This window comes from Cryptotermes secundus, unplaced genomic scaffold (assembly GCF_002891405.2).
Source record: "Cryptotermes secundus unplaced genomic scaffold, Csec_1.0 scaffold56, whole genome shotgun sequence".
Taxonomy (NCBI): domain Eukaryota; kingdom Metazoa; phylum Arthropoda; class Insecta; order Blattodea; family Kalotermitidae; genus Cryptotermes; species Cryptotermes secundus.
This window is the reverse complement of record NW_019744407.1, coordinates 1,473,317-1,500,610: the sequence shown is the minus strand read 5'-3', so window position 1 is coordinate 1,500,610 and position 27,294 is coordinate 1,473,317. Positions and strand designations below refer to the sequence as shown.

General features: G+C 38.8%; 1 protein-coding gene across 10 annotated transcripts in view; it reads right to left on the bottom strand.

The window, feature by feature from the left end:
* Positions 1-27,294, bottom strand: part of LOC111874655 — a 50,391-nt gene that overhangs the window by 22,023 nt on the left and 1,074 nt on the right. For 9 of the 10 annotated variants that reach the window (XM_023870340.2, XM_023870344.2, XM_033755554.1 and 6 more), the window contains exons 2-7: positions 15,551-18,143; positions 13,768-13,840; positions 10,229-10,358; positions 8,300-8,533; positions 7,283-7,537; positions 3,494-3,697 (exon numbers count right to left, since the gene is read on the bottom strand). In XM_023870340.2, the coding sequence (XP_023726108.1) occupies positions 3,494-3,697; positions 7,283-7,537; positions 8,300-8,533; positions 10,229-10,358; positions 13,768-13,840; positions 15,551-17,861 (3,207 nt within the window). In that variant the 5' untranslated portion in view covers positions 17,862-18,143. The remainder of the gene's footprint in view (positions 1-3,493; positions 3,698-7,282; positions 7,538-8,299; positions 8,534-10,228; positions 10,359-13,767; positions 13,841-15,550; positions 18,144-27,294) is intronic. The other variant, XM_033755555.1, reaches the window with a different exon arrangement.

The following is a 27,294-nucleotide window of genomic DNA, read 5'->3' as shown; positions in this document are numbered from 1 at the left end:
GATATAAAGGGCGCTCATATTATAAGGTAAGGTTATAAAACCACCTTTTAAGATCATTTTAGTGAAAGTTTCATGTTCCTATCTCATAGAATTTAAGAACAATGATGAATAAATCATTTTCGAGCAAAATTTAAATGGCCGGCTGAATATATTACCGCCGGAGACGCAGCCGCGGAATTTAAATGACCGCGCCAAAGGGTTAACATCTCTTCAAGGAGCTCTGTGCAAGCTCCAATTCAATTCAATTCAATTTATTTTTGTTCATCAGATCTACATTTGGCGATGGCGCCTCCAGATATAGAACACGTCGAAGCCCAAGTTACAATAAAATTAATCCAGAGGACGTCATAAAGATACCACAACATATTTACAACCACTGTTGCAATAACTATTGACACAATGTTATAATTAAATACAACATGCATATAACACTTTCATTGCAACCTATTATCATAATAAAATACATATTAACATTGTCTATAATAGAGAAAAAGCATATCTAAACAACTATAGGTATCCTATAATAAAAGTTTTAAAAATGACTAGTGTTGTTTTATTTATCTGTAATTAACACAATCATCCCTTGTTTTCCATTCATAATACTCATCTAAAGATGACAAATTTACAATTTTCCCATTTAAATTATTTGGCTTGTTGCTATTACTGGTCTCTCTTGATTCTGAATAAAAATCTTGGTTACCTCTTCCAATTACCATAAAAAATCATTATTCAATATTAGTGGGGATCTCTCTGAACTCTTAGATATTCTTAATTCTTTACTTGAAGAGTTACCCATATTTACTAAATTTTCTGAGCTATTAGTTTGTGTCAAATCATCTGAATTATTTTTCACTTTTTTGTCTGGTTCCTCACAATTTACAGTAGTGGGTGTTTTCATTATCCCATCCTTTACTATTTCTCTGAGGACTTCCTTCATATTTCTCATTTCATCACTTGGAAGCTGATTACTCTTATCTGTCTGTTCTATTAACCAGTTTGGACTAGTCTCTTTACTTACATGTTTCCAATTCAAACCTATTATGCTACTTACTTTCTTATCAATGAGCCTTCTAACTTCATTAGCCACTTGTTTTGCAATTTGCTGTTTTCCTAATTTATTTAAATGTAATCCATGACTCGTGAAACCTTCTCTATTATTATTCATTTCAATAATAGTAACATGTTTAAGTACTTTAGTGAATTTTCTTAGTTTTCTATTGAATATGTGGATTTCTCTATTGACACAGGAGGTTTCCATCAGGTCATACCTGTGAGGGATATCTAGTGTAATTATATTTACATTATTGAAATCCTTACAGAATTTTACGAACTGTGTTAGTGCTAGCCTTGTGTTATATACACATCATTAGCTCCTCCCTGTACTACTATTCTCTAATTCTGATTCACTGATGTAAGAATATCCTCAATGCCCGCACCCGGTTTAATCATACCCATTACTGCAAATTTATCTCCTAAGTAATCACTTGTGTTTCTTGCCATTCTCTTACAATGGCTATCACCTATTATCATTATTTTATGCTTATTTATCTCGTTTAGTCCTTGGTTAGTTCTTTTAATGTTCTTAGTTTTTATAATTAAGTTAAGCTTAGAATTTGGTGAAAGCATGTTGTTATCTCTCTTATCAGTTCTTACTTCCATATTCACGATCACAATCCATATAATTACGTTAGATGATGTAGTTACTAATTAAATTGCACAGATTTCAGAATCGTCCTCCTTGCACTGATAAGAAATAGGAATTTTACTCAAATGTTGATCTGTCTTAACAAAATACACATGCCTTCCCATTGCAGTTTTTTTAGCAATAACTCGAGCCCAAGAGGTAACCAATGTACCAGTCTGCTCATAATGTAGGTAAAATTTCAACAAATCTGAAGACTTATAGAACTGAAGAAAGAATAATACTAATGAGTTCTTGTACACTTTAAATGTTCTCAGTGAGAAGTTCAAAACATTGGCCAAGTAATGGTGACATCTATAAATTTCTATATTTATCTCATATGTATTTCAGTATTTGACACAGATATATTATAGGTTACTGCAGGGCTGTCCAACATCAAACCACTGAGGGCCACACAAAACTTTTGGTACTTATCCATGGGCCATGAAGGCCCACATGGTTGTGAGACATCGAGGCTCCCATATCTAGGAAATCAGCTCACAGATGGCAGTGAGGTTGTCAGCCTTATACACCAAAAGCCATTTATCCCCAAGGATGATTCCTTGTACTCTTAGAGGCTAAGTCAACCCGAGGGCCATAGTGCAACTGGAAGGATTGGGTTGACTGAAAATCTAATGATCTCATCAGGATTCAAACCCACAGCATTTCAGCTTGTAACAAAGTGCCTCAACCAACCATGCTACTGTGTGGCTATACAACAAGAGCAGTCAGTCATAAGCTGGAAGAGCAGATTGGAACTACAAATATAGAGTTCAAGTTCAAGGCCCGGTTCAAGACAGAATCAGTTCACGGCAGTTAAATGTGACAGAACCAGTTCAGAGCAGAATTCCTGAGTTACAAGTTATGAGTGAATAATAGTGGTGAAAGGACACAGAGGCGAGAGGAAACCCACAGAGTTGAACAGAAGACGACAGATTAGTCAGTTGCATCACATGGAAGACTTTATTTTTGAGTAATTGTAATTGTAATAAACTTATCCAAAAAATTGCTTCATCTATTCTGGATCCCATTAACTTCTTGTTGCGTTACCAGGATATGTGACAATGTGTTGCTGTCTCATCACTAGAATGAAGGGCAAAATCATGACATAAAGATAGATAACAGATGGTTTGAAAATGTGGCACAGCTCAAATATTTGGGAGTGACAGTAACCAAATCAAAACCTGATTCAGGAGGAAATTAAGAGCAGACTGAATTCAGGTAATGCTTGCTACCATTCAGTGCAGAACCTTTTGTCTTCTCATCTGCTGTCTAAAAAAAATTAGAATATACATAACAACAATTTTGCCCGTTGTTCTGTATGGGTGTGAAGCTTGGTCTCTGACATTAAGGGAGGAACATAGACTGAGGGTGTTTAGGAGAATATATGGATCAAAAAGAGATTAAATGACAGGGTTGGAGAAAAGTGCATAATGAGGAACTTCACATCTTGTACTCTTCTCCAAGTAGAATGATCAAGTCAAGGAGGATGAGATGGGGATGGCATGTAGCACGAAGAGAGGAGAAGAGGAATGCATATAGGATATTGGTGGGAAAGCCAGAAGGAAAGAGACCACTACAAAGAAAAAGATGTAGGTGGGTGGATTATATTAAACTGGAGCTCAGAGAGATAGGATGGGATGGCATGGTTTGGATTGATCTGGCTCAGGATAGGGACTAGTGGAGGGCTATTGTGAGCATGGTAATGAAACTGCTGGTTCCAATAAATGCTGAGAAGTTCATGAGTAGCTGCACAATTGGTGGCTTATCAAGAAGGGCTCAGCATCATGAGTGATATATAAGTCAACAAACCTCTTTCTTTTTATATTCATCTAGTGTTGCCTGTAAAGACTTCTTCTGTTGATCAAGGATGCTAATTCTTCCCTTTTCTTCTTTCAGTTTTAACTGAAGTGTTTCTTTTTCTTCCTTCAGAGCTGATAATTCTGCTTCAAGTGAATAAAGCTTCTTATGTGTGTCTTGCACCTCTCTCTGAGCATCAATTAGCAGTTTCCTTTCCTTAAACAACAAATAAACGAAATAACCAACACACTTTACAGTGCTTGCACAGTTTCGGTAACCTGTATTTACTGTTTCTAAAATGTAATACCCATAAATGGTGTGAGGCAACTGATGAAAGAACATGTAGCAAGTCTCATTTTCTGCCAAAACATGAATATAACTAAGTTCCCATAAGTAGCATTGAAATGTTCTTCATACTGGTTTCTGCAACACTGAAATTATCAGTCTATCCAGGGAACAGGACAGTAAACAACAGTATAACAATGGCAACACCTTCTTTAATGTGGTTTTGATTATACATGATTTATATTCAGGTACCTGTATCATACAACATGGGGTTATGCCACGCCATAGCTCAGGTGGTTAGTCACCAGCTTCTCACTATGGTGACAAAGGTTTAACCTCAGGTTAGGTCATGTACCAATTCTGCCAATTCTCATTTCATCAACTGCTCCATATTCATTAATCACCTTATTATGAATGCTGTGCAGTCCAAACCTTGATAACACCATTAAGTAACCACCAGCACTGCAACCATCATACAACAGCAGCAGTAAAAATAATGGGGACAGTGGCTACAATAATGACATGGGCTCAAGATTTGATTATTCATGGGTCAGCATGTGCATGTGTGCAGATCTAATGCATGGATCTGTATGCAACTGAAGTCATGGCTTGCTCACAAAGATTGCACAGCTACAGTGACAGCATGACTCATGTGCCTTCCAAAAACTCAGAGCAGCTTTCATTTTTTTTACAAAGTACTGTATTGTTTTCTCAGAAATATGAATTAAGAGTGTAATGATGCTGCTGCAAAAGAATTAAAAAAGGACTAAAAAATTATCATGATGATTTATAAACTAGGGTCTTCTGAAAGTGTATCATCTGTTGCATGGCATCTTCACATCAATGAATATCCTGTTAGAACTACTAAATGAAATCAAACAGCCTCTACAGCTAGTGCTGAAGCAAGTACACTGAAGAATGCAAAAGTTACGTATAAAAGCAGTGATCCATGTGTAGAAGAAGCTGAGAACTTTCTTTGTGAATCAAGGGTATGGCACAAAGGAAAAGTTTTTCTATATGTACAACAGGTATAGACAAAGCCATTTCTTACAGCATACGTGTAAACGGTACTTACTCATTCTGAACTAAGAGCTTCTGTATATTATGGGATGTAGACCCATTGCTGAGTAACAGTACAACAGCTGTTGCTAGGGAACAGCCTGCAAAGATATGAGCCCGGAAGCAGAGGAACGTCCACTGTTGGAAGACATTACCAAGCAGAGGAGGGAAGACCGTGGCGGAGAACACTAGTCTTTGTGTCATAGTGATTTGTAAAATGTACTCATGAGTTGTTAAAAGTTAAATAAATCCAATTACTAGAACAAATCCCATCTATAATCACTCCATCATGTGATAACTGGTGACAGAAGTGGGATTGGATTGATTGATCAATTGTTGGACGTAGTGAATTGTTCACCGTCAGATTTGAACCCATGAGACAGGGATTTTGAAAGCCTGGGGCCCATCATGGACAAAATGAAAACTGAAATGAAAGCCAACAAAGAAATGCTGCCCAAGAAAGAAGACAACCAAGTAAGGATGAAAGCCAAGTTGGACTCAAATCAAGAAGAGAAGAAAGAATAGATGACGACTGGCCAAGCAGAATTGAGAGACACAGTAAGAGCCACCTAGGAGGAGATGAAGGCAGAAATTAAGGCCAACAAAGAAGAGATGATAGCCCTGATGGATGTCAGCCTACGAACAACGAAGGCTTGCTGAGAAGCAACAGAGGCCTGGCTAGAAGAGACAGAGGCCAGTTGAGAAAAAATGGAAGCTGAAATTACACCTCATTTTGAAGACAAAAGCACTACAGAGAAGGAGGCCAATCAAGAGAAGACAGAGGCTGCAGTGGAGCATCTGGAAGTCCCTAACAAAGAGGCCACAGTGGAAACTACTGGAGCAGGGAGGACTGATCTATGGACCAGGAACCAGCTGTGGGATACCATAACCAACGTAAAAGGCAGATCAAGGATGATGATGTATGAGGAACTCCTAAAGGACCAAAGTTCAAGAAGAGACGTCAAATACAGGCAAAATGCAACACTGGCATTAGGGAGGCCTAAAACAGCAATGGAAATGTAAACAAGGGCCTGAGATAGATTATAGTGCTGGAGGTTATCAAGCTAACAGCCAGATCTTCTGTCAGGATTTAAAAAATATTGTGGAGAAGCTGGCTACCGCCCAAGCAAAAGATTAGGCCACCCGTAGCTGGAGTGCCAGAGACACAGGAGCGCCAGCCACTCTCGGAAGTTCTCCCTGCACCAACCGGAAAAGGAGAAATAGTGGTGCACTTGCAGGCTACTCAGGATAAGCAGCTGAGTGAGCAATGTGGCAAGAAGACCAATTGCTGGTAAAAGCTGCAAAAACAGGTGACAGTACAACATCCACTGCTGGGGGACAGCCCTGTTGACACACTGTTTCCCCAGCAATGAGAGCACACACAATAATAGTAGAAACATTTTCCATACATGCCATACCAAGGTTATATAACAAGGCTCCGCTGCCATTAGGAGATAGTACTGAGATGGCAGTTAGAGGAATAGGAGGTTGGTGTGAGATGGCCAGCAGCCTGCAGGGACATGAGCCTGGAAGCAGAGGAACGTCCACTGTTGGAAGATGTTACCAAGCACAGCAGTGAACACTGTGATGGAGAACATTAGACATTGTGTGATAGTGTAGCCACGGGTGTTTAAGAGCCCAATAAATCCAATTCCCAAATCAAACCCCATCTATATTCACTCCATCATATGACAGGGGTTGATTCCCCTTAGCCTTATTTACCACAAGATATATATTCATTACTTTTATTTATAATGAATAATAAAAACTTGTTTTTTATTAATGGCGAGATACATGAATACAAAACTAGAGTTCACAAAGATATACATATGCCTGCTGTGAATCTGACAAAATATAAAAAGGGACCCTATATAACAGGTATAACAGTATATGTCTCCCTCAATCAATAAAAATGTTGGTTAATGAGAAGAAAAGTTTTAAATCAGCACTAAAGAGGATTTTGTAACATTATTCCTTTTATTCTATGAATGAATATTATCAATATGGAAATGAATGAATGAAAAAGATATATGTAATTAACATATTTTATGTTTGTATTCGTTAATTGAACTTTTAGTATATCTTAATATTGAAATCTTGTGAAATGTATATGTTATGGTTGTGTTGTGTAAGCTTTTATGGGTTGTAATTTAAGCAATTTTAACTTGAACAATTTCCACTTTTTTGTGGTTTGATTATCACTATGTATAATTTCGTTTTATGACTGCTCTGTATGCGACTGAGTTTTATTTTATGAACTGTTCTTGTGTGTTTTGATTTCATTGTGACTTGTTCAACATCCTAGGCTTCGCCAACAAGGATTTATTGAATTTAAAGAATAAATGAAATGAAATGAAATCAAGCCCTTGCACAACATGGTTCTGATAACCATGACATAATTCAAGAATGTAACCACATGATAAACGAAGAAATAGTGTATTTAGTTAATACTCATACCTTTTCCACTTTTTCTTCTGCTTGCTTCACTTTTTCCAGCAAATCATCTTTCTCTTGAACTATTTGGCACTTAAACTGGATAGCCTTGTCGAGTTTCTGTTTTTCTTCTTGAATCCTGTCATTCATTCCCTTGATGTCGCTATTATGATGTTCTATCAATTCTAGTTTCTCAGTCTCAACAATGTCAAGTTTTTTTTTGTAACCATGGGCAAGATCTAAAGCCTTAGATAGTTCAGACTCAAGTTGTTTCAGCTTCTGGAAAAAATAAAATTACAGAAATTAGAGGCGGTACAACAGAAACATGAAACACTAGTTAGGAAACCACACATTTTGAAACATGATTATATTAATATTTTGATTTATATGGTTTCTTGACATTTGTCAGATCCCAGCATTACAGAAACTACTTCCAGGTATTATTCGTGATGGCATGACATTCAGATTTCAGTGAAGCTAGCTTCTGTGTCTGATACTTCAGGAATCCCGGTACTTCGACTTCTGCCATCACTGTGTATACTCAGGTTCACCAATTGTTTTGATGTTTTGCACAGTGCTGTACACACCTGCGCCTGGGCAGCGAACTTCACTGACACCATCTCTGCCAAATGGGAGTTGGCCAAGAACACATTACATAAAGTGAAGTCCGTAAAAACCACTCTATCCAGCATACGTTTCATTCAAATCACTAAATCCAATCAAGATCTGGTGTAAGGGTTACTGCTATCTCCTGGTCAACCCACTCTCCATTCCTCATCCAGCCACTCCCTCTTCAGGCTCACTCTGACTTGTTAACGACTTGCTTTGCTGGTCCTTGTTACACAGCCTCAGGTCGGACTGCACAAAATACACCGTCTCCAACAGTTCTTCTTCTGTTGCGAGTTTATTCGTTGCCTAGCAATGGATGATGTCTCTTGTTCAGCTATTAAGTTATGTAATAATTCCCAACATCTAGCAACCTTAATACAATAAATATACAAAGGATGTCACTTGAAATGATCATCAAACTAAAAGCTTCACCTGTGCCATTTCAGATTCTTTTCTCTGATGTTCTTCTCTTTCATTCTGTAGTCTGCTGGCTAAATTATGTCGCTGCTCCTCCAGCTCTATCCAGTGATGAACAAGACGTTTCCATGCATGCTGTAACTGCAAAATTGCTTGATCCTTGCCTCTGTCCACCTGTACTGCTACAGCAAGCTTTTGCTGTTCTTCCAGAAGACGAGCCTGCAATTGCTGTATCAGTCTTTCACAGAGCTGAAACACATTTAAAAACTTTTTATGTACATATATGAAAAATTCACTTATGCTGTTTTCTTATAAATCTAGCTATCAGAGAAAATAAAATTTAAAAGAATCCAGATGTCAGCCAAAAATTTAAGATTCTCTTTAAATTTGCACTTTTATTCAACATTAATTATAACGTACAGCACAATTTATTGTTCAGGTGCAAATAACAAAGTTTAAAAGACACACCTGAAGGAAGACTTTAAAACTTGCACTTTTATTACATGAACTCTACAATTCACATGATTACAGGTGCCAGATTATACTGATTAAATTATAATGAAACTGAAAGGAAAAATGCCACCCAACTATAATAAAATGTTGAAGATGGTCCACAAGAAGTAAATGAGGATGCAGGTTTTTGTATGGGTTAAGTGATATAAAGGTAAAGCAAAAGGTAAAGTTGTCCTGGTGCTTAACTAATTAGGCACTACACCATGAAAACATATGGGGGAGTGGATGTATAGATCCAAATTTTCTTGATCTCTGCACTAGCTGGAGGTGAGTGGTCAGCTTTTGCCGCAGCTGCTTTACCTCCAGGGAAAGGGCCACCAGTACCTTTTGGATACGGGGCTGGGTGGGCCCCAGAATTGGTCTGGACAATGTGAGGAAGAGAAAATTCTTGACCCTACTAGGACTTAAATTCTAACTCCTCAGTTGTCCAGCCTATAGCCAGTTGCTAAACCAACTGTGCTATCCCAGCACCAAGTGATGTAAAGACAGAGGCAAAAACATTACAGAGGATAAAAGATTGAGACATTCCACAAATAAGAACTGATTAAATATTGGAGAAGTCACTGAAATAGTGAGAAATGATCATCAACCACCACCTGAAGGACAAGAGAGATGAATATGAAAATAGAAACAAGACCAATTTTTTATATTAAAAAAAGACAAAGTAACTCTGGGCCAAAATGCAGTATATAAGGAAGCAGCAAGAAAAATATGAAACCTCTCGGCAAAGTTGTTGGAAGGAATTGATCTTTTTGGAAAAAATGACTGGCAATGAGACTTGGGACTTCCAGTATAGCACAGAAACAAAACTTGCGAAGTATTTTCCTATGCAGACAATCAAGCATTCTACACTTCCCACCTTCAACTACTGGGACCTAGCAGCAGTCCAGTCATTGAAAAAACCAGATCTTTAAACAAATTACTTCACATCATGACAAAGCCTTCCCCAGATAGTATTTCTGATAAAGTGATTTTTGGCCTAAAACCAAATACCAGTGTTGTAACATCCACTGTATGCATGCATTGTATTTGTGTGACTTGTTCATATTCCCCTTAGTAAAGCTATACTTCAAAGGGTCTCATTTTGAGTTACTTAAAGGCAGTCAGAGTAATCTGACAACAGCACCGAAAGGACTTTCAGAAAATTATTTCCAGTAATGTTTTCAATCATGGCAAAGACAATGGAGTGTCTAAATATATGTGTATAAAGTCTGGCAATGTGTAAATGTAGTAACAATATATACAAAAAGAGTCAGTCCAGTTGATTAACTGTCAAACTTCATTCTCTTCTGATATATCTAAACTGACAAAAAAACACAGATGCTGCAGGTGAAAGTGAAATTCAGCTTCATTTGTTTTTGTAAAAAATCCAAGTTATTCAAAATGAGATTTTACCTTCAAAAGTAAAAGACTCAAGAGTTCTGTCCATACCTGTCTCCTGTATTTCTCCTCTTCCAATCTCAGCCCAATGTTAGTATGTTCATTCCCAATGTGGGAGGCAAATGATGATCCATCTTTACCCCATAGTTCTGACAAACTTAAAAGATTGGATGTACCAGAACTACAACAATCACATAAATATGTGATTACCCTGATATATATATATACATATATATATAAGGCACGATTTAAAATAGCACTGAAACGATACTTAAATACACATTCATTCTACTCTGTTGATGAATACCTATTGTCTAGAAAATAACTTAAAAATTTATGTATCTTTAAATAGCCCTGTTTGTAGTCACTGTGTATTCTTGGTTTCTTCTGTGTGAGAACTCCATTGGGTCTGTACATATGTTTTGCATTTATATGACATATTCAACATCCTACAGTCATTTTGACTAACTTTGGATCCATGGAGTGCAATGCAATGTTATGTTATGTTATATCAGTGCAATCTGCATAATACCTCTAGTAAAAGTTATACACAAAGTGGCTCACTGTAAACACCACACATGGCCTTCTTATCGGTACTGTGACTGGATAAATATAGAATGGGTGATCACACAGGAAGGAATGTCCTACAGCAATGATAATGAATCACCATCTGTATTTAAAATACTGTCTATACAAAAGTGTATTTTCTGAGATTGAAACAGGTGTCCCACAATATATAAACATTTCTTTTAGGACATGAATGCCAGCATGGTTCTGTAGAGCTAACTAATGGTTAAGGAACAAGGATAACTCAGTCAGTTTAGCGAGTGGCCACAGTGCCAGACAGCTAGGATGCTGGTCTCAGCAGCAAGACCGATTTCTCTCATAAACCATATCCAGATCAGCTCTGTGGACCAAACCATACTACTATTCAATAGGTACTGGATAAAAGAACCCAACCTATTCTGTGACAAAGCTGAAATCTTATTGTTATTTCTGGAACAAAATCCAGTTCTTATATCTATAAGACAAAAAAATTAGAATAATTTGCTTTTATGATTTTCAATGAAGCTATAAACTTATGCAACCAAAGTGTAATTACACAAACAATCAAACTTCTGCTACAAGTTTTCTGAGAAATAAAAACCACACATATTCATATGCAATGAACAGGATGACCACTGTCTTGGACATAATATTTGTTCATGAAATAAAGTTTGTTGACCATTCACTGAGTTCTTCTGTAATATATGCTGCTAAAAATAAGGGAAACACTTTCTCTTGGCAATTATTTGTTTGAAGAAATAATCTGAAAAATTGTTCACAAAGATACAACAGTTTCTACTGCTCTGGGTGACACAATTTTTATCAGAAATACATCAGATTTCATGTTATGTTTCTGTATTTTCACTAGACTGTGTTTTTCTCCTGTGTGATTACCCTCCTGGTAGATAATATTTACATAACTGTATTACTGACAAGAAGGCTGCGGCCTTTCAATGAACAAATATGTATAGGTTGCAAGCAAATACACATTATTGTTTCAGGATGAGACTGAAATTATTGTCACACATAAAACTGAGGCAATTTCATCTGCTTATTATCAAATTTTTATAACATACAGCATCATTCTGAAACTGTCAGTACTGTTGTACCATGAATGAAGATCAATAAAATATACTATAATTATGACCACAAATGCTGAAATGAGGAACACATGCTGGTACAATCATAAGTGGACTGAATCCAAAACCTACTGAACAGTGGTAAGTAATAATGAAGTTATATGGTAATGGTAATGTTCTGTCCAGTACTGTCACACATAGGTACATGTGAGTTCCCTCATTAATCAAAACGATGGCACTTCATCTGATGTTTGAGTCATGCAAGAGGGAATTCCCTCATTAATCGAAATGGTGGGACTTTATTTGACATTTGGGCAATATAAGCACATTCTCAAGTGCTACTGGAAAACTGTGAGTATGAAAGACATAAAAACACACTGGAGAAATTAATTTGAAACGAAACCATAACAAACATTTAATGATTCAAGATAACACAATAAGTATGAAATCAGATGGAAGGAACAGTGTAAGGTATTCATAGAAAATCTACAAGATCTGCAAGATCCCCTAGAAAGTCTCTAAGGAGACAGGTGTGGAAGACTGATGTTTACTATATTGTGCACAGTGTAAACTCAAAATCACACCATGAGGCTGCTGAACATTAAAAATCAGTCTGCTCATGAGCTCTGAAATGTGAAAAGGTCTTGAAGACCGAAATTTGGTTTTTGGGTAGGATGTACCAACACAAAGACACTATAACAAATATATCAAATGACAATATATACATTAAATATTAAATGTGAATACAATGTAAGTCCCTGGAGGTAATAGGCCTCCGCCAATCAAACAATCAAAATCGTACAGACCAGGAGAAGGGTGAATCGACCGAACAGTTCAAGCTCCCACAACAGAATGGATCACTCGTGTTGGACCTCAGTGTTCTGGAACCAGGAAGTGGAACAGTGGAAGGGGGAAGGTAGTAAAGGGGGGGGGACACCCTCTGACGTAATGCAGACACAGCATTACAGCTTGGATTTTGTGAGTGGTTGCAAAGTCTCCCAGACACTCTCTGTGACGGTGTTCTCAGGATGCTGATGTGTACAAAGCCAAAGTTCATTACATCGTACATACTGTGAAGTGGTAACCACACTTATCAAGACTCAGACATAATAAAAATAATTATACAGATCACTAGCTTGAGCTTTATCAGTTGCTTTTACACTATGTCTAATATGGAGACACCTTATCTGAAGTGCATACAACAGTAGTGAGCCTCCTAGCAGCAACACCATCAGTCGACGTAAGGAAGATGAGCTGGCTCAGTCACCTGGCTACCGACACAAGGAAGACCAGCCGGCTCAGTCACCCAGCCACTGACACAGAGTAGACCGGCTGGCTCGCAGTCACCCGGCAGCTGGCGTAAGGATGAGCAGCTGGCTCAAAGTGAGCTACTGACATGAGGAAGACTGATGAGCCAGCCCACTGAGGCCAGAGTTTCACCAGCATTCATCGGGTGCGCCCTGTCTTAGAGTTAAAACCCTCTTCAAGGCCCACAACACCTTATCGGTTATTGCACACTTTGACTGCCTGCCTGCCTGTCTGTATATTCTTCTAACAGCAACAAATATTTGTTACAGAAATTTGCATGGCTGTCTCTCTGTGCTATCACAACCAAAATTCCACAACAGTTAATTGGTATGTTGAAAGTGAGTAAGAAGTTTGCAATAGAGAGAGAGAGAGAGCACATGCATATATGTGTGTGTGTACATAAAATAGAATACCTTTATGCTTGTTTTGGTATTTAAGAGGCAAAAGGACAATTATTTTAGACCCTATTAAATTTCTACAGAATTCCTAAAGAAATTCAGGACTAGCAAAATGTAACAGATGAACAACATACCAGGTACATGTCGCATATGCTAGAAGAAAAAATGCATGACTTTAATATATAAGTTTCTATTGCTACATCTACTAACTAAAGACCTAAGTATGTTCAAACTATACGTAAGCAGAAACAATACTTACCTCACAGAAGCTGTCATGCCATTGACACCACTGTCAATAAAGGTATTCCCTGCGTCTGTTTTGTTTCTTAAACCTGCTTACACACAGAAAGATTACAATTTTAGTAACAAACTGCTAACAATATTTTCACGAAGATAATTATTCAACTAGGGAAAAAATAAGAAAATGATACTTCTAATTAACTCCAATGCTTTCTAGACTACTGAAACTTTCTGTTAAGTAGGTCCACTTGAATTAAACTAATTACAGAGACAAAAAAAGTGGGTCTATTACTGAGATCTCCAAGTTGTTGGCTATGGTTCAGAATGCACTGAACTGTACTGTGCTGGGAATCACGGTGTAATGCTGCTTGCAAGTGAACCCACCACCTGGTGAAATAAACTAATGTATGCAGATTTATTTAACTAGTGATAAAAAATACATGCTACAAACTTATGCGTACATTTTACATTGGCGAAGAATTTGCCAGCAGATATTAACATTTCATTTAGCAGATACCCTAATATTTACATAAATTTCTACCGATTATATCACACCCAGATTTTGTATGTATGACATATTTTGGTGAGGCAACACAGAGAAGCCAATAAAAATTTCTGACTCACTTAAGTAATTACACTACATGAAGCTGCTGAAAATACTGTAGGTTTAAGCTGACAGAAAAAATATCCTGTTACTCAGACACAACTGAGATATATATACAATAATGAGGTTAATATGGATAAATATTCTAACAAATGACAAGTCATTGTATTTAATTTTGGCTGCTTGTAATTATAAGTTTACAAATAAAAAAATAAATACATAGATAAGTACTTATGCACAATAACGTTTTGGATATTGTGAATGGTGTGTTATTGTTAAATAATATTTTAGCCAAAGCAATTTTTCTACTTTGAGATCTCTCAAGCCTATGTTAGAGGGCTCTCAATAGAATATTTCCGTCATTAGACTGACAGCAAGCTTCAAGATAATGGGACAACACAGTATATACATATTATAGGATTCTGCACATCAGCCTGTATTTTAGGATACCTCCTGAAGTACACACCAAGTACATAAAAATCTATCTTCTATAACTGCCCCATTTTCATATACTATTTTAGTGCTGACATACTTATGTGTCACAGACAATTAAAGTTACACAATACTCATTTGAAATGAAGGCAGGAAAAGAAAGAAACAGCATCCAATTTGTATGAAGGTTACATTATCAGAAGGAAGTCTTCCCTGCACAAAGTTCATTGAACGACTGCACTGTTCCATGATGCACGAGCGCACGCACACACATACACACATAAAAACACTCCACCAACAGCTACTGTAGAAAAAACAGATTTCAACTAAGAACTATAAGTTTTGACAACACTTTTTTAGTTTAAAATGAAGCCTTAATAAACAAAACAAACTCCATGGTTTTAGTCCACAAGCGAACTATACCGACCAGGCAATCGTTGCTTGTTGGCGAAGTTAGTGCCAACCAAATGAAGCCTCTGTGTTGCATGATAACTCAACTATTCATAAGCTTCTTCAACGGTGTAATTTGACTTGATGTAATGTAAATCTGTGCTGTTAATTACCACTGTCAACAAGAAAATTTCATTTGCAATAAATGGACATCAAGATCAATACAGGATGTAAACTTGCAGACACTGCATTTGGAAAATACGTGTACTCCAACAGAAGTCCACGTTTTTTACCCTATATTAACTGCTTCATCTACTAAATAATGGACTTAAAAGAGATATAACTCTACACTCAAATGTACATACATACAAATTACCTTCCGATCCTTGTTCCTGCTGCATAATGGCGACATCCCTCTGATGACTTCCAACATTGAAATCTACTTTCTTCTTTGCTGTTGTGTCTGTTACAGTAGATCCTGTGCCTCCCGCAGCCACTGAATTTCTCTGACCTTGAACGACGACGTTGCTTCCCTCATACCACAAACGTTGATCACCAGTCTCATTGGCAGTCACATGTGGTTTTGATAACAAAGAGTATTCAACAGCAGTGATATCATCATTTGCATGAATATGACGGATTTGGGACTGGGCTGATGTATTATGTTTGGGACTGAAGGTTGTCACATTTTTTCCCAATCCCTGTGACAAAGCATCATTGGTCCACAGCTTTTGTAAACCAAACCCTAAATCTGGTACAGATGGTAAATAATAACCTTGTACATCATTACCTTTATCAGTGGAAGATGAGGTTATTCTTGCACCACTTGGATGTGAAGGAATTACACTATCATGAACATAATGTGGAACATTGTGAGAAGAATGTAAAGGAGATTCAGAATATCCATCTTTATTCTTTGCAGCATACCAACTTTTCAAACCAAAATTGCAGTCTGGGATGGTAGAAGCATCATTGCTTAATTCCAGTTTACGTCTTGCAACAGCTACTTTTTTCATGTCTTCCCGTTCATCTAAAGAATTGGAAACTATATGTGGAGCACCTTCAGTTTTTTTGACAGTTTCCACATTAGACATGTGAATGTTTTGCTCGTCTGTGAGTGGTTCAATACTGCTATGCACTTGAGAACCCTGTGTTTTATCAGCAGTTACTTCAGTCCCAAGGAGACTAATATTTCTCCTTGGAACAAGTTCTTCTTGTACAGGAACTTTTGCTCCATTCGTTGAAGTTACTGCATTATAAGATGGAACAGGTCTTGGTGAATTCAAGACATCCCTTACTCCAAACCCGCTGTCAGGCACTGAACTAATGGTATCTCCACCAAAAGACATATTCTGTGGAGGTGGAACACAATCCTTTTCTGAAAGAGTGCTATGTTTTTCAATTGAAGATTCCCTAAGCTGAAGTTTCTTCTCTATTTCATGTTCTGTAGCCTCCATTTGTTTCAGAAGTTTCCCAATATCTGATAATTCCAAACCTCCCATTTCTATATCCAACTGGTGAGCTTCCAAAGGCAATACAGTTTTTCGTTTTACTTCCTCTTCCCTAACAGGCAGGCTGTTAAATGATCTGAGTCCAAAGCCTAGATCTGGCACAGAGGTAACAGTATCACCACAAGTGTACCCCTTCTTTTGCTGGTACAGTTGCTCATGTGCTGGTTTAGGATTAGGGTGTTTTGTATCCTTCACACCATTTTTAGCCTCTTTGAGAACTTCATCATCTGCCTGTTTGACAGATGCTGTTCCTTCATTTTCCAATGGAGCAATGTACTTTGATTTTATAAGTTCTTCTCTTACAGGCAAGTTATTAAAATCAGCAAGCCCAAAACCTTGGTCTGGAATAGAAGCTGAATTCTCTCCACATTTATAAATATTTTCCTTTTTGTTACAGTCACTCACACTAATCTCAGCTGGAACTTTGGAGGATTTCTTTATGCTGTCCAAAAATTGGTCAATCTCTCCAATTAATGTGTAGTCCTGACGTAACTTATTTTGTTTGCTATTATTACTGGGGCCCTGCATTACACCAATGACAGTGGCTCTACTTGATGGGACAATACTGCCCACCACTGAATGAGACATATTGATTATTTCATTTGGAGTAACAGGTTCAATTATTATTGCACTTTTCTCAGGAGATGTGCTACCTCTATCTTGAGTTGAGTTTGAAGGGAAATGAGATTCATTTGAGTCAATACTAGGTGTCGATGGAAGAGAAAAGGCCTGCTTTTGTTTCACAGGAGTGCTGTGCAAACTATTGATACCACAGTTTACTGCCCGAGGTACCCTCAGATTATCGTAACTTCCACCAAATCTGTGTTGAGTTGACGACATTGATTGAGACATTAATGTTAGATCCTTGTGCCTTAAATAGTGGTATGCATTCAAATTTTGATATGTTGCACAATCAAATACCTGATCCAGGCAACTTGTTTCCCATGCACTTTCTGGCAAGTCTACACTACTCTTGTTTTCTATTATACTGATACGAGTCTCTAACTCATTTACCTGAGAAATAAGGTCATTAACAACTAGTTTCTCAAATTCATGGCTTTCATTGTATCCCTTCCAAACTTCTGGACCAATGGAGTCCTCTGAATCAGAAGTATAAACTAAGAAAAAGTCTGGTGGAATTAGAAGTAACACATCTGTGTCATCTGAATCACTCATAACTTTAACCTCATCTCAAGTTTCTTCTCTGCTACATGCTTATTATTTTAAATGGAAGTGGGAATAATATAACATTTCGTACAATCCCAATTCTGAAGCCATATTATCAGATCCTTATTCTTCACATTTTTTAAGTCACAAATACAGAATGAAAGACATTTCCACAGAACAGTGTCATGTCACTGCTAAAGACACTTTCCAAACCAAAATGTTTAAGAAGGGTAGAGGTGTTAATGAAATACTCTTTTTAAACTGTGCTTTACTCCCATCAGCTTCCACCACCTGCAAACAAATCACACAAAAAATAAAATTCAACACAGGTGAAATAAAGCTACTTTACATCTTCAAGCAGATCCAAAAACAGATATTTCTAAAAATATTCCTCAAAATACATAAGAAAAAAAATTCTGAGAAGTTAATGTTATTATAAAAGTTACATTTTTTTCATAGCGTTCTGTTATCACTGCATTTGGATTTCTATAAATCAAATATTATTAAAAAGAGTATGGTCTTCTGCACTGTAACGCCATGCCATACAGTTTTGAGAAAGCTCATATGAAGCAGGCGCACTTCTGCTGATTTATTGGTTGGCTTACTCTTTGACCTTGAAAATGGAGGCAGTATATTCCTCCAGAACATCAGGCTTTCTCGGGTCTAAATGGTGTTACAATGAGTAGGCCATAACCTTCTTGGTCACCACTGCAAAAGCCTCAAATTTAAAATGTTACCAACTTTACAAAACAAATTTGACTATTCAGGTACACATAATGAACTTTGCAAATGATATTAGCTTGACAGCAGCACTGAATAAGTCTGTAAATCTACATATTAATAAATTATAAGTAAAATAATAATATAATAAGTGTGTCATCTGGATTTGTACTGTGTGAACCATGAAGGAAACTATAACAAACAATAAAGTTGTAATAACAGCACAATATCCAGAACTGATACCCACTAGCTTCTTAAGCTACTGCCAATGACAGAAGGAAATACTTAGGCTACAGAGCAACAGTGGTGAGATGAACTTGAAGTGGGTTCTGTGCATTAGTGGCAAGTATTTTCCTAAAAGAAAAATACTGGATCCTTCATGTTTGCTTCCTTGTTTCTTTGTATCTGTTCATCTACAAATAGTATGTCAGTGTTAAATACAGTGCTGCCACAATTTAGTGTTCTGTGGATTGTTTCAACATGTTAGATGTTAATAACAGGTTCTATCAGTAGCAGCAATGAAACTAAAAGGGCAGCATGTTACTGTTGGGTGTTGCAATACTCGTACATCATGAACGCTAACAGAGAAATCGAAAGCACATAAATGAAGAATTAAGAGGATCTTAGCAGACTAGCACAGTGACTGGTGATTTCAACTGGCATGCATTAATATACACTACAGATGATTTCTATGTAAGACATCAGCTAGTTAAAACAAGTAACAAACTCTTTCCTGTGTTAAAGGAGAAAATTAATTTCCAATGGTATGATTTAACCCTAAGACATATATTAAAATGGACAGGATTTAAATTGCCAAAGTGGACTCCAAGAGGACCTTGTTTATTGAGAGGCCAGACACTCTGAATTGGCATTATAATTACTTGCAACAAATGAAGAAATATATAGAATGGGGGGGGGGAGTTACGTGTGTCTGTGTGTATACACTGTGACATGTCCCCTCAAAGCCAGGACTGTGAAGCCAGAAGAGACGGCCGTTGCTAATGGTCCATAAACATGTTTCCTCGGCAACAAATATACAGACGCAACAGAAGAACAGCTGTGAGTGGTGTTTTCTATGAGATCCATGCCAAGGTCATATAAGGAGGCCAGACGGACAGTGTGGAGGCGGGGTTGAATACCTCCACCGTGACCCTGTGAGTCGTAGGAGGTGACGAAAAGGGAAGTTTAAAATCTGAGACAGTAAAATATGGTCTCGGGTCCCAAGGGACTCAGACCCAAGAAAGACTGCTAAACTGGCAAGGGCCAGCAGCATATACAAAAGGCAGACCCATTGTCTCATCAGAGAGGGCACCCCACAAAAACAAAACCGTAAATGCCAAACAGTAATAAATATCTGGTCATGAGCCCATGATGGGGCTTGACATAAAGACTTACTGACTGACTGTCAGTCGCAATGTGACTTGGAGGGACTTTGAACCAAAAATGACTGTGTTGGCGAGGACCAGCAGCGAATGGTGGTTTATTGGTCGGTCAGTTGGTCATGTTTTTACGACTGATGTCAAAACTTACATTTTAAGACAAGTAAATTTATTCTATGTTATTTATACAATCTAAGTTAAAAAAGAAAGTTGTGTTGCCTAAAAAGACACATGAAGTTCATTTTATAACTTCCCTGAACAGCATCACTTCTATAATTAGGACTTTCACTAATATGGACAAGTCTGAATTAGTGAGATCTTACTGTATGTATATTCATTTATTTTACCTTAAAGTTGAGGTGGTAAATCCTATTTCTGCAAAGCTAGTTTTATCACATTATGGTACATTCTTTGAGCAACTATAAACTCTACAGTTGTGAAATTTGACATACAAGTATGTAGGTAAATCAATAAGTTACAAATGGATACAGAACTTAAACAAATAAGAATACCGATTTGAAAAATGCTTTTATTTCTCAACATAATCTCCCTGTACATTGAGGCACTTGTCCCATCGTTTCACAAGCCCCTGAAAACCAGCAGCATAAAATTCTTTGGGCTGTTGTCAGAACCAGGCAGTAACTTCTCCTTCTACAGCTTCATCAGGAAAATGTTCAGCCAAAAGATGATGTTTAAGAGGGTGGAACAAATGGAAGTCGCTTGGAGCAAGGTCAGGGCTATACGGAGGATGCTTGAGGACTTCCCACTTGAAATTTCACAGCGTCTCATTTGTCTTGTTGGCAGTATGGGGACGCGCGTTGTCATGCAAGAGCAACATGCCTTTGGTGAGGAGTCCTGGTCGCTTCCATTGAATGGCCTTACAAAGTTTCCTGAGGATGTTACAGTAGGAGTCGGCATTTACGGTTTGTCCTTGAGGCTGGAATGCAGTGAGCAGCATGCCTTCGTGATCCCAGTCACCGCCTGGTTCCAACAACAGCCCAAAGAATTTTATGCTGCTGGTTTTCAGGGGCTTGTGAAACAATGGGACAAGTGCCTCAATGTACAGGGAGATTATGTTGAGAAATAAAGGCATTTTTCAAATCAGGACTCTTATTTGTTTAAATTCTATATCCATTTGTAACTTATTTATTGTTACTTACCCTCATATTTATGGACTTGTAGTCTCTATCAGCTCTTTCTCACAGTAATACATTTGGAAACAAATTGTTTATAATTTTTCTTCTAAAAGACTAATTTTTCAACAGAAAGTAAATATCTTCACAAATGGTATAATTATTCATTTAAGTTTGATCCACCTATAATACACAGTTTCTCTGAAACCTATATGTATATAAACACATACTGGGAAAATGGATAAAGGTAAAAAAGGTAAAACTGTCCCTATGTTTGACTATTACGCACTATGCCATGAAGGCATATGGGGGAGTGGATGCATAGATCCACTTTTTCTTGATCTCAGCACTAGCTGGAGGTGAGCGGTTAGTTTAATGGCCCTACCTCTTTAGCCCCAGGAAAGGAGCCCCCAGTACTCATTGGATATGAGGTTGGGTGAACCCCAGAACTGGTCTAAAAGACTTGGAGAAAAGAAAATTCTTGACCCTACCAGGACTCAAACTCTGACCCCTCAGTCCAGCTCATAGCCAGTCACTATACTGACTAAACTATTCCAGTTCCTTGGGAATATGGGTGAAAAAAAAAATGGTACCTTATTAAAAAGAAAAACAAATAAAGGAAAACCCACTCCAGTTACTAGTGCTGCCACTGCAGGAATTTCTCTACCTGGTGGAGATATTCCCTTGAGAACCTGGAATTATAAAATACCCAATATTCGTTACCGCAAGATGTCACTTCAGATTTAATTCGATCAGGGTTTAATACCATTATATGAGATTTAAGTAGAAATGATGATGATGTTATCAAGAATCAGACTTGACTACCAAAATTAACAAAAAACACAAAACTGGTATTTTTTTAATCAAACCACTTAATATCAAGACAATACTCGCAGGCCAATAATATTTTCATGAGATGTTGACAACAGTAAGTGCTTCAAACTGCCCAATTATTCTCCATACCAGTTTTCATAAGTAGGCTCAAGATTTGAAGTGGATAGTATCAGGCAGAAAGGCGGAGTGGTAATGACGCCATCCTTGGTGAGTTTAGCCGAGCCACGGCTGTCTCTTTGGTGGGGATGTATCATAGACCAGGGATGCACTGGGACACACCTTTGGAACACCTCCTCGTGGTCCTACCAGACAACAACAGTCTTGGGAGTCTGGATCAGTATGACCTTCCAGGGCTGGCAGTTGAGTTTCCATAAAGGGCGATGGCTATATGACCGGAGCCTCCCATGCGGTGGCATAATGACTCTTGGGTGTCACTACGGTGTACCCGGGACAAATGTGGGAGAGCACTCCTATGGGGGTAGCTATGGCTATTTGAGTTGTCTCCCTAGAGTACCGATAAGGTGCTGCAAGCCTTAGGGCTCAACACTCTAAAATGGTTTGACCAACCAATGTGGAGGGGTGGGAATGGGGGAGCTCAGAAGCAACCCCCAGGGGCGATATCGTGTAGGATGCCGGATGCCCTGGTCACAACCTCATGACTAACTGGTATCGCACTCCCATTTATCATCTGGGATACCCCTCTCCCTCTGAACACGCACTCTTGGGCCTGGAGGCTTGTGAGGGTTGCATTTACTACAGGACCAAACCACCTAAGCCAAGGTGTGAGGCATCATGCTGAGGGCTACATGACACTGGGGTGGTAATTAGCCAGTGTCTTGAATGATCCCCTCGGGGCACCAGGCAGCACCCCGTTGTATTTATGCCTTCCACTTGTATGGGGCGCTGTGGGTGGTGACCTTTTAAATCCCTGTAACTCGTGGGATCAAAATGAATAAAGGAACCAAATTAAAAACCAGTCGTAAAGACCTTAAACTGAAGAGGGACCCCCCTCCAAGGGGATCCCTACGAGAAATGCTTCAGCAGGGGTTGGAAGCTCTGGTGAACCATTAAGGGGCCCAGTTGCAACCAGCGAACCTGCTGTTGAAATTTCAGCCAAAGGCAAGGATGAACCAGTGGTTCAAAACCTGCCAGATGTAAAACCAAAAACTACTCTCCTGGGGGTCAGTAGTACTGACACACCAATGCAGGGAGCTAGTACTTCTAACACACCTGCAGCAGGAGAAGGACTGGGGATACCTAGTCTCTGGAGTAGGTTGACCCCATCTGGTGAAGAAAGCCTTGTCTGGATGCGCTAGACAGAAGATGAAAAAGGCAAGAGCTGAGGCAAGCAAAGCAGGAACTGGGAGCAGTCAGCAACCAGGAAATGCAGACTCGTCCTAGCAGGAAGAAACCCCCACTGGCACCTATCAGAGGCCAAGGTCTGAGGGCAGTACCCCTATAAAAATGGCCAGAACTCCAAAAAGGCCCAGGGACTTACAAGGAGGCTCTATCCAATATAAAGGTAGCTATCTTCAAGAACACTTATCCTGAGGATAAGCCTACCGAAGATGACCAACATTCCATTCTGGAAGCATTGGGGGAGGTCTTACATAGGACTCCAAAGGGAGAACTACCACACCTGAAATCATACAGACTAGTGGGAGGTGCACTTATTTATGTATGTGCTGACCAACAGTCTGGTCAATGGCTCACCAAAACCACTGACAACCACAGGCTGGAATCAGGGGCCAGGCTGAAGGCTACTGATGCCAGGAACCTGCCTAAGCCTGTTAAAGTGGTTCTCTGGACTAGGGACAAATTTGCCCAGAATCAGGAAGAGCTGCTGAAATGGACTGCAGACCTTAATCCAGGACTTCATACTGAGAACTTGAGGGTTAGTTAGTTAGTTATTGGAGAGGGTGGGTTTCCCCATGCACTTAGACCAGCATTGGTCCATTGTGCTTCCCTCTATGATATTCTACCAGTCTCTATACCCTGCCGATATTGGTGCGTACCATCAGTTCCGCCGAGCAAGCGAGTTCAGCCTCCACTTGCTTGGTGGTGTCTATAATGCTTCCCCCATCTATCAGAGGCGTTAGGGACTACTGTTGGGCGGGAAACATCCTTGAATTTGGCTCAGTGATCTCCTTTGGAGATATGAGGTTCTTTGACGTGCCGTAAAGCTACGACACGGGACACACGGCTTAAAGTCCCTTCAAAGGGAGTGACAAGAATATCTATGAAACGGTTACGTATTCTCAATGATGTTGAAAGGTTGCTCCTCATATGGATAAACGAAAAGCAATTGCAAGGCGCCACTATTGAGAACATCATTTGTGAGAAGGCGAAAGTGATTTTCGCCGACCTCGTTAAGAAAACGCCAGGATCATCAACAGCTGAAGAAGAAGCATTTAAGGGGAACCCGTGGGTGGTTTGAGAAGTTTAAGAGAAGAACCGGCATCCACAGCGTTGTAAGGCACGGTGTAGCAGCAAGCTCTGACACAAAGGCAGCAGAGAATTTCATCGGTGACTTCAAGAAGCTAATAGACTCTGAGGGTTACCTGCTGCAACAGGTTTTTAATTGTAACGAGACGGGTCTCTTCTGGAAAAAGATGCCAAAGTGAACCTATATAACAGCAGAGGATAATGCACTGCCCGGCCATAAGCCAATGAAAGACCATCTCACGCTGCTATTTTGTGCCAATGCAAGAGGCAATTTGAAAATTAAACTGCTGCTTATTTACCATTCAGAAACTCCACAAGCCTTCAAGAAGTGTGAAGTCCAGAAGAGCAGGCTAAATGTGATGTGGAGGTCCAACAACAAGGCTTGGATGACACGTGACCTTTTTACTGATCGGATCAATGAAGTGTTTGGTCCATCTGTGAAAAAATATTTGCTTGAGATGAATCTGCCATTCCATGTCTTGCTTGTTATGGACAACGCTCCGGCCCATTCTCCAGACCTACAAGATGACCTCCTTGAAGAATTTAAATTAATCAAGATCCAGTTTCTGCCTCCCAACACCACTCCGTTACTCCAGCCTATGGACCAGCAGGTTATTTCTAACTTTAAGAAGCTGTACACTAAAGCACTCTTCGAGCGTTGTTTTAAGGTGACTGAAGAGACCAATCTCACTCTCAGAGAGTTTTGGAAATATCACTTCCACATCCTTGCCTGCCTCAAGATGATCGAAAAGGCGTGGGTACGGGTTACCAAGAGAACCCTCACTTCTGCTTGGAAGAAGCTTTGGCCGGAGAGCATTGTCGAATGTGACTTTGAGGGGTCTGAGATAGTACCTGTGGAGCCTGTAGTCAACGAGATTGTGTCTTTAGCCAAGATCATGGGGCTGGAGGTGGAGCCTAGCAACGCTGTTGGGAGTTGTTTACGGCTATGTAGCAACTGTGGCGTCCCGTGTTACGTCACCACGGGGAGGGACGGGGTGTTGACTGGCTTTGCTTAGCAACCGCCGTTTACTCGCTTTGCATAGCGACCAGCGTGCTTGGACTCAGCTCACTTCAACTCCACTCGGCATGTCACGGCTGGCAGGGAGGGAGGGGCATCATCCATAGCGCAACATGTCACAATATCGATGAGCTTGTGGAAGAGCACAGCCAAGAGCTGACCACCGAAGAGCTTATGGAGTTGCAATGTGTTTCACAGCAAGAAGTTATGGAGGAGAGTTTGTCAGAGGAGGAGGATGAGGTAACAGCAAAGCAACAATCTTCTGGCGCAATAAGAGAAATGCTTAAAGCATGGGAAACTGTTGCATCGTACATTGAGAAGCATTACCCTAATAAGGCAGTGGCTATGCGTGCTACAAATTTATTTAATGATAATGCTGTGTTGCATTTTCACCAAATTTTGAAGCGTCGGCAAAAACAAATGTCTCTAGACAGCTTTCTAGTAAAAAAGAATTAGATATGTATCATAAATAATAAACTAGTTATTTCAATTTTTTTTTTCTTTGTTTTCTGCAAATCCAATTCACATTCCAGGTTGGTTCATTCCGCACAGAAGAAAAGATGAAGATGATTTATGCTCCTTAACAATGTATATACAATTTTCTTTGAATAAACGTTATACATAAAATTTTTGGAGTGTTTTTTTGGCATGGAATGCATTATCGTATTTTACATTAATTTATATGGGAAAAACTGTTTCGCTTAACGAGTGTTTTGCATTATGAGTAAGATTCTCGAACAAATTATGCTCATTAAGCGAGGTTCCACTGTATATGGCATTATAACACAGAAGACAACTCTTCAAAGAAGGAGATTCCAAATTTGCTGTTTTCATTAGTAACAGTGATGCAGACTGTGCCTAATCATGGTTGATAGATTGACAACTGCCTGAAGTGATGAACCGGCACATTCTTCAAATGAGAAAAAATACCTTACTGGCTGAGACATAGTGGAGTTGAATGCATAGTATTCTAAGACAGCAGCCACTTACAGTGGCAAGGGAACAAAGCAGTTAGGTCTCCACCTTACATGTACAACAAAAGTGGACATAAAGGTAAAGCTATCCCTCTAACAGGCTGTGGAGGCCCACAGGGATGTGAGATGTCAAGGTTCCAATATTTTCTAGACAATCAGCTCACAAATGGCAGCAAGGTTATCAGCCTCACGCCTTTATCCCCAGAAGATTCCTCATACTCATTTCTGTTACAGGTTGTACTGACCCCAGGATCATAGTGCAGCTGGAAGGATTAGGTCACTTGTAAATCCAATTACCTCATTGGGACTTGAACCCATGACCTTCTGCCTTGTAGCATCGTGCCTCAACCAACTACACTACTGCATGCCCCAGTTGAAACATGTAGTGTTGTATAATAAAGAGTTGAAGATGTATATGGCAGGTGTATGTAGTTACATAATGCTTTTGTTACATGTTTCACTAATTTGCTGATTGCTGGTTTGATGGGTGTATTTAGTTTGTGTAATTTTACTGTGCCATGAAGGCTTGGGGGTGTTTATGCTGCAGTATAATATTATGAACAGTTGCCAAACTCAATGAATTTGTAACTTCTTAAACTGTAAAAGGAAACTGCTATACTGCAATGCAAATATATTATATTGAACATGACTAAAAATGAGAATAATTCCAAATTATGCACACATTAAAATACCAGCACATAACATACCACCCCAAAAAATCCCATGCACAAACATTAGCAATAACAATTGAAATAAAATTTGTATACAGAAACAAAACACAGAACTATACCATACACATATACACAACACAAATAATTGGCAACACATTTCAACCAACATGGATCAATTAATAAACCAAAAATTACAATGATAAATGTAAGAAATACACAAAACAAAGATACAAATCACTCTAGAGTAATAAATACCACAAACACACAA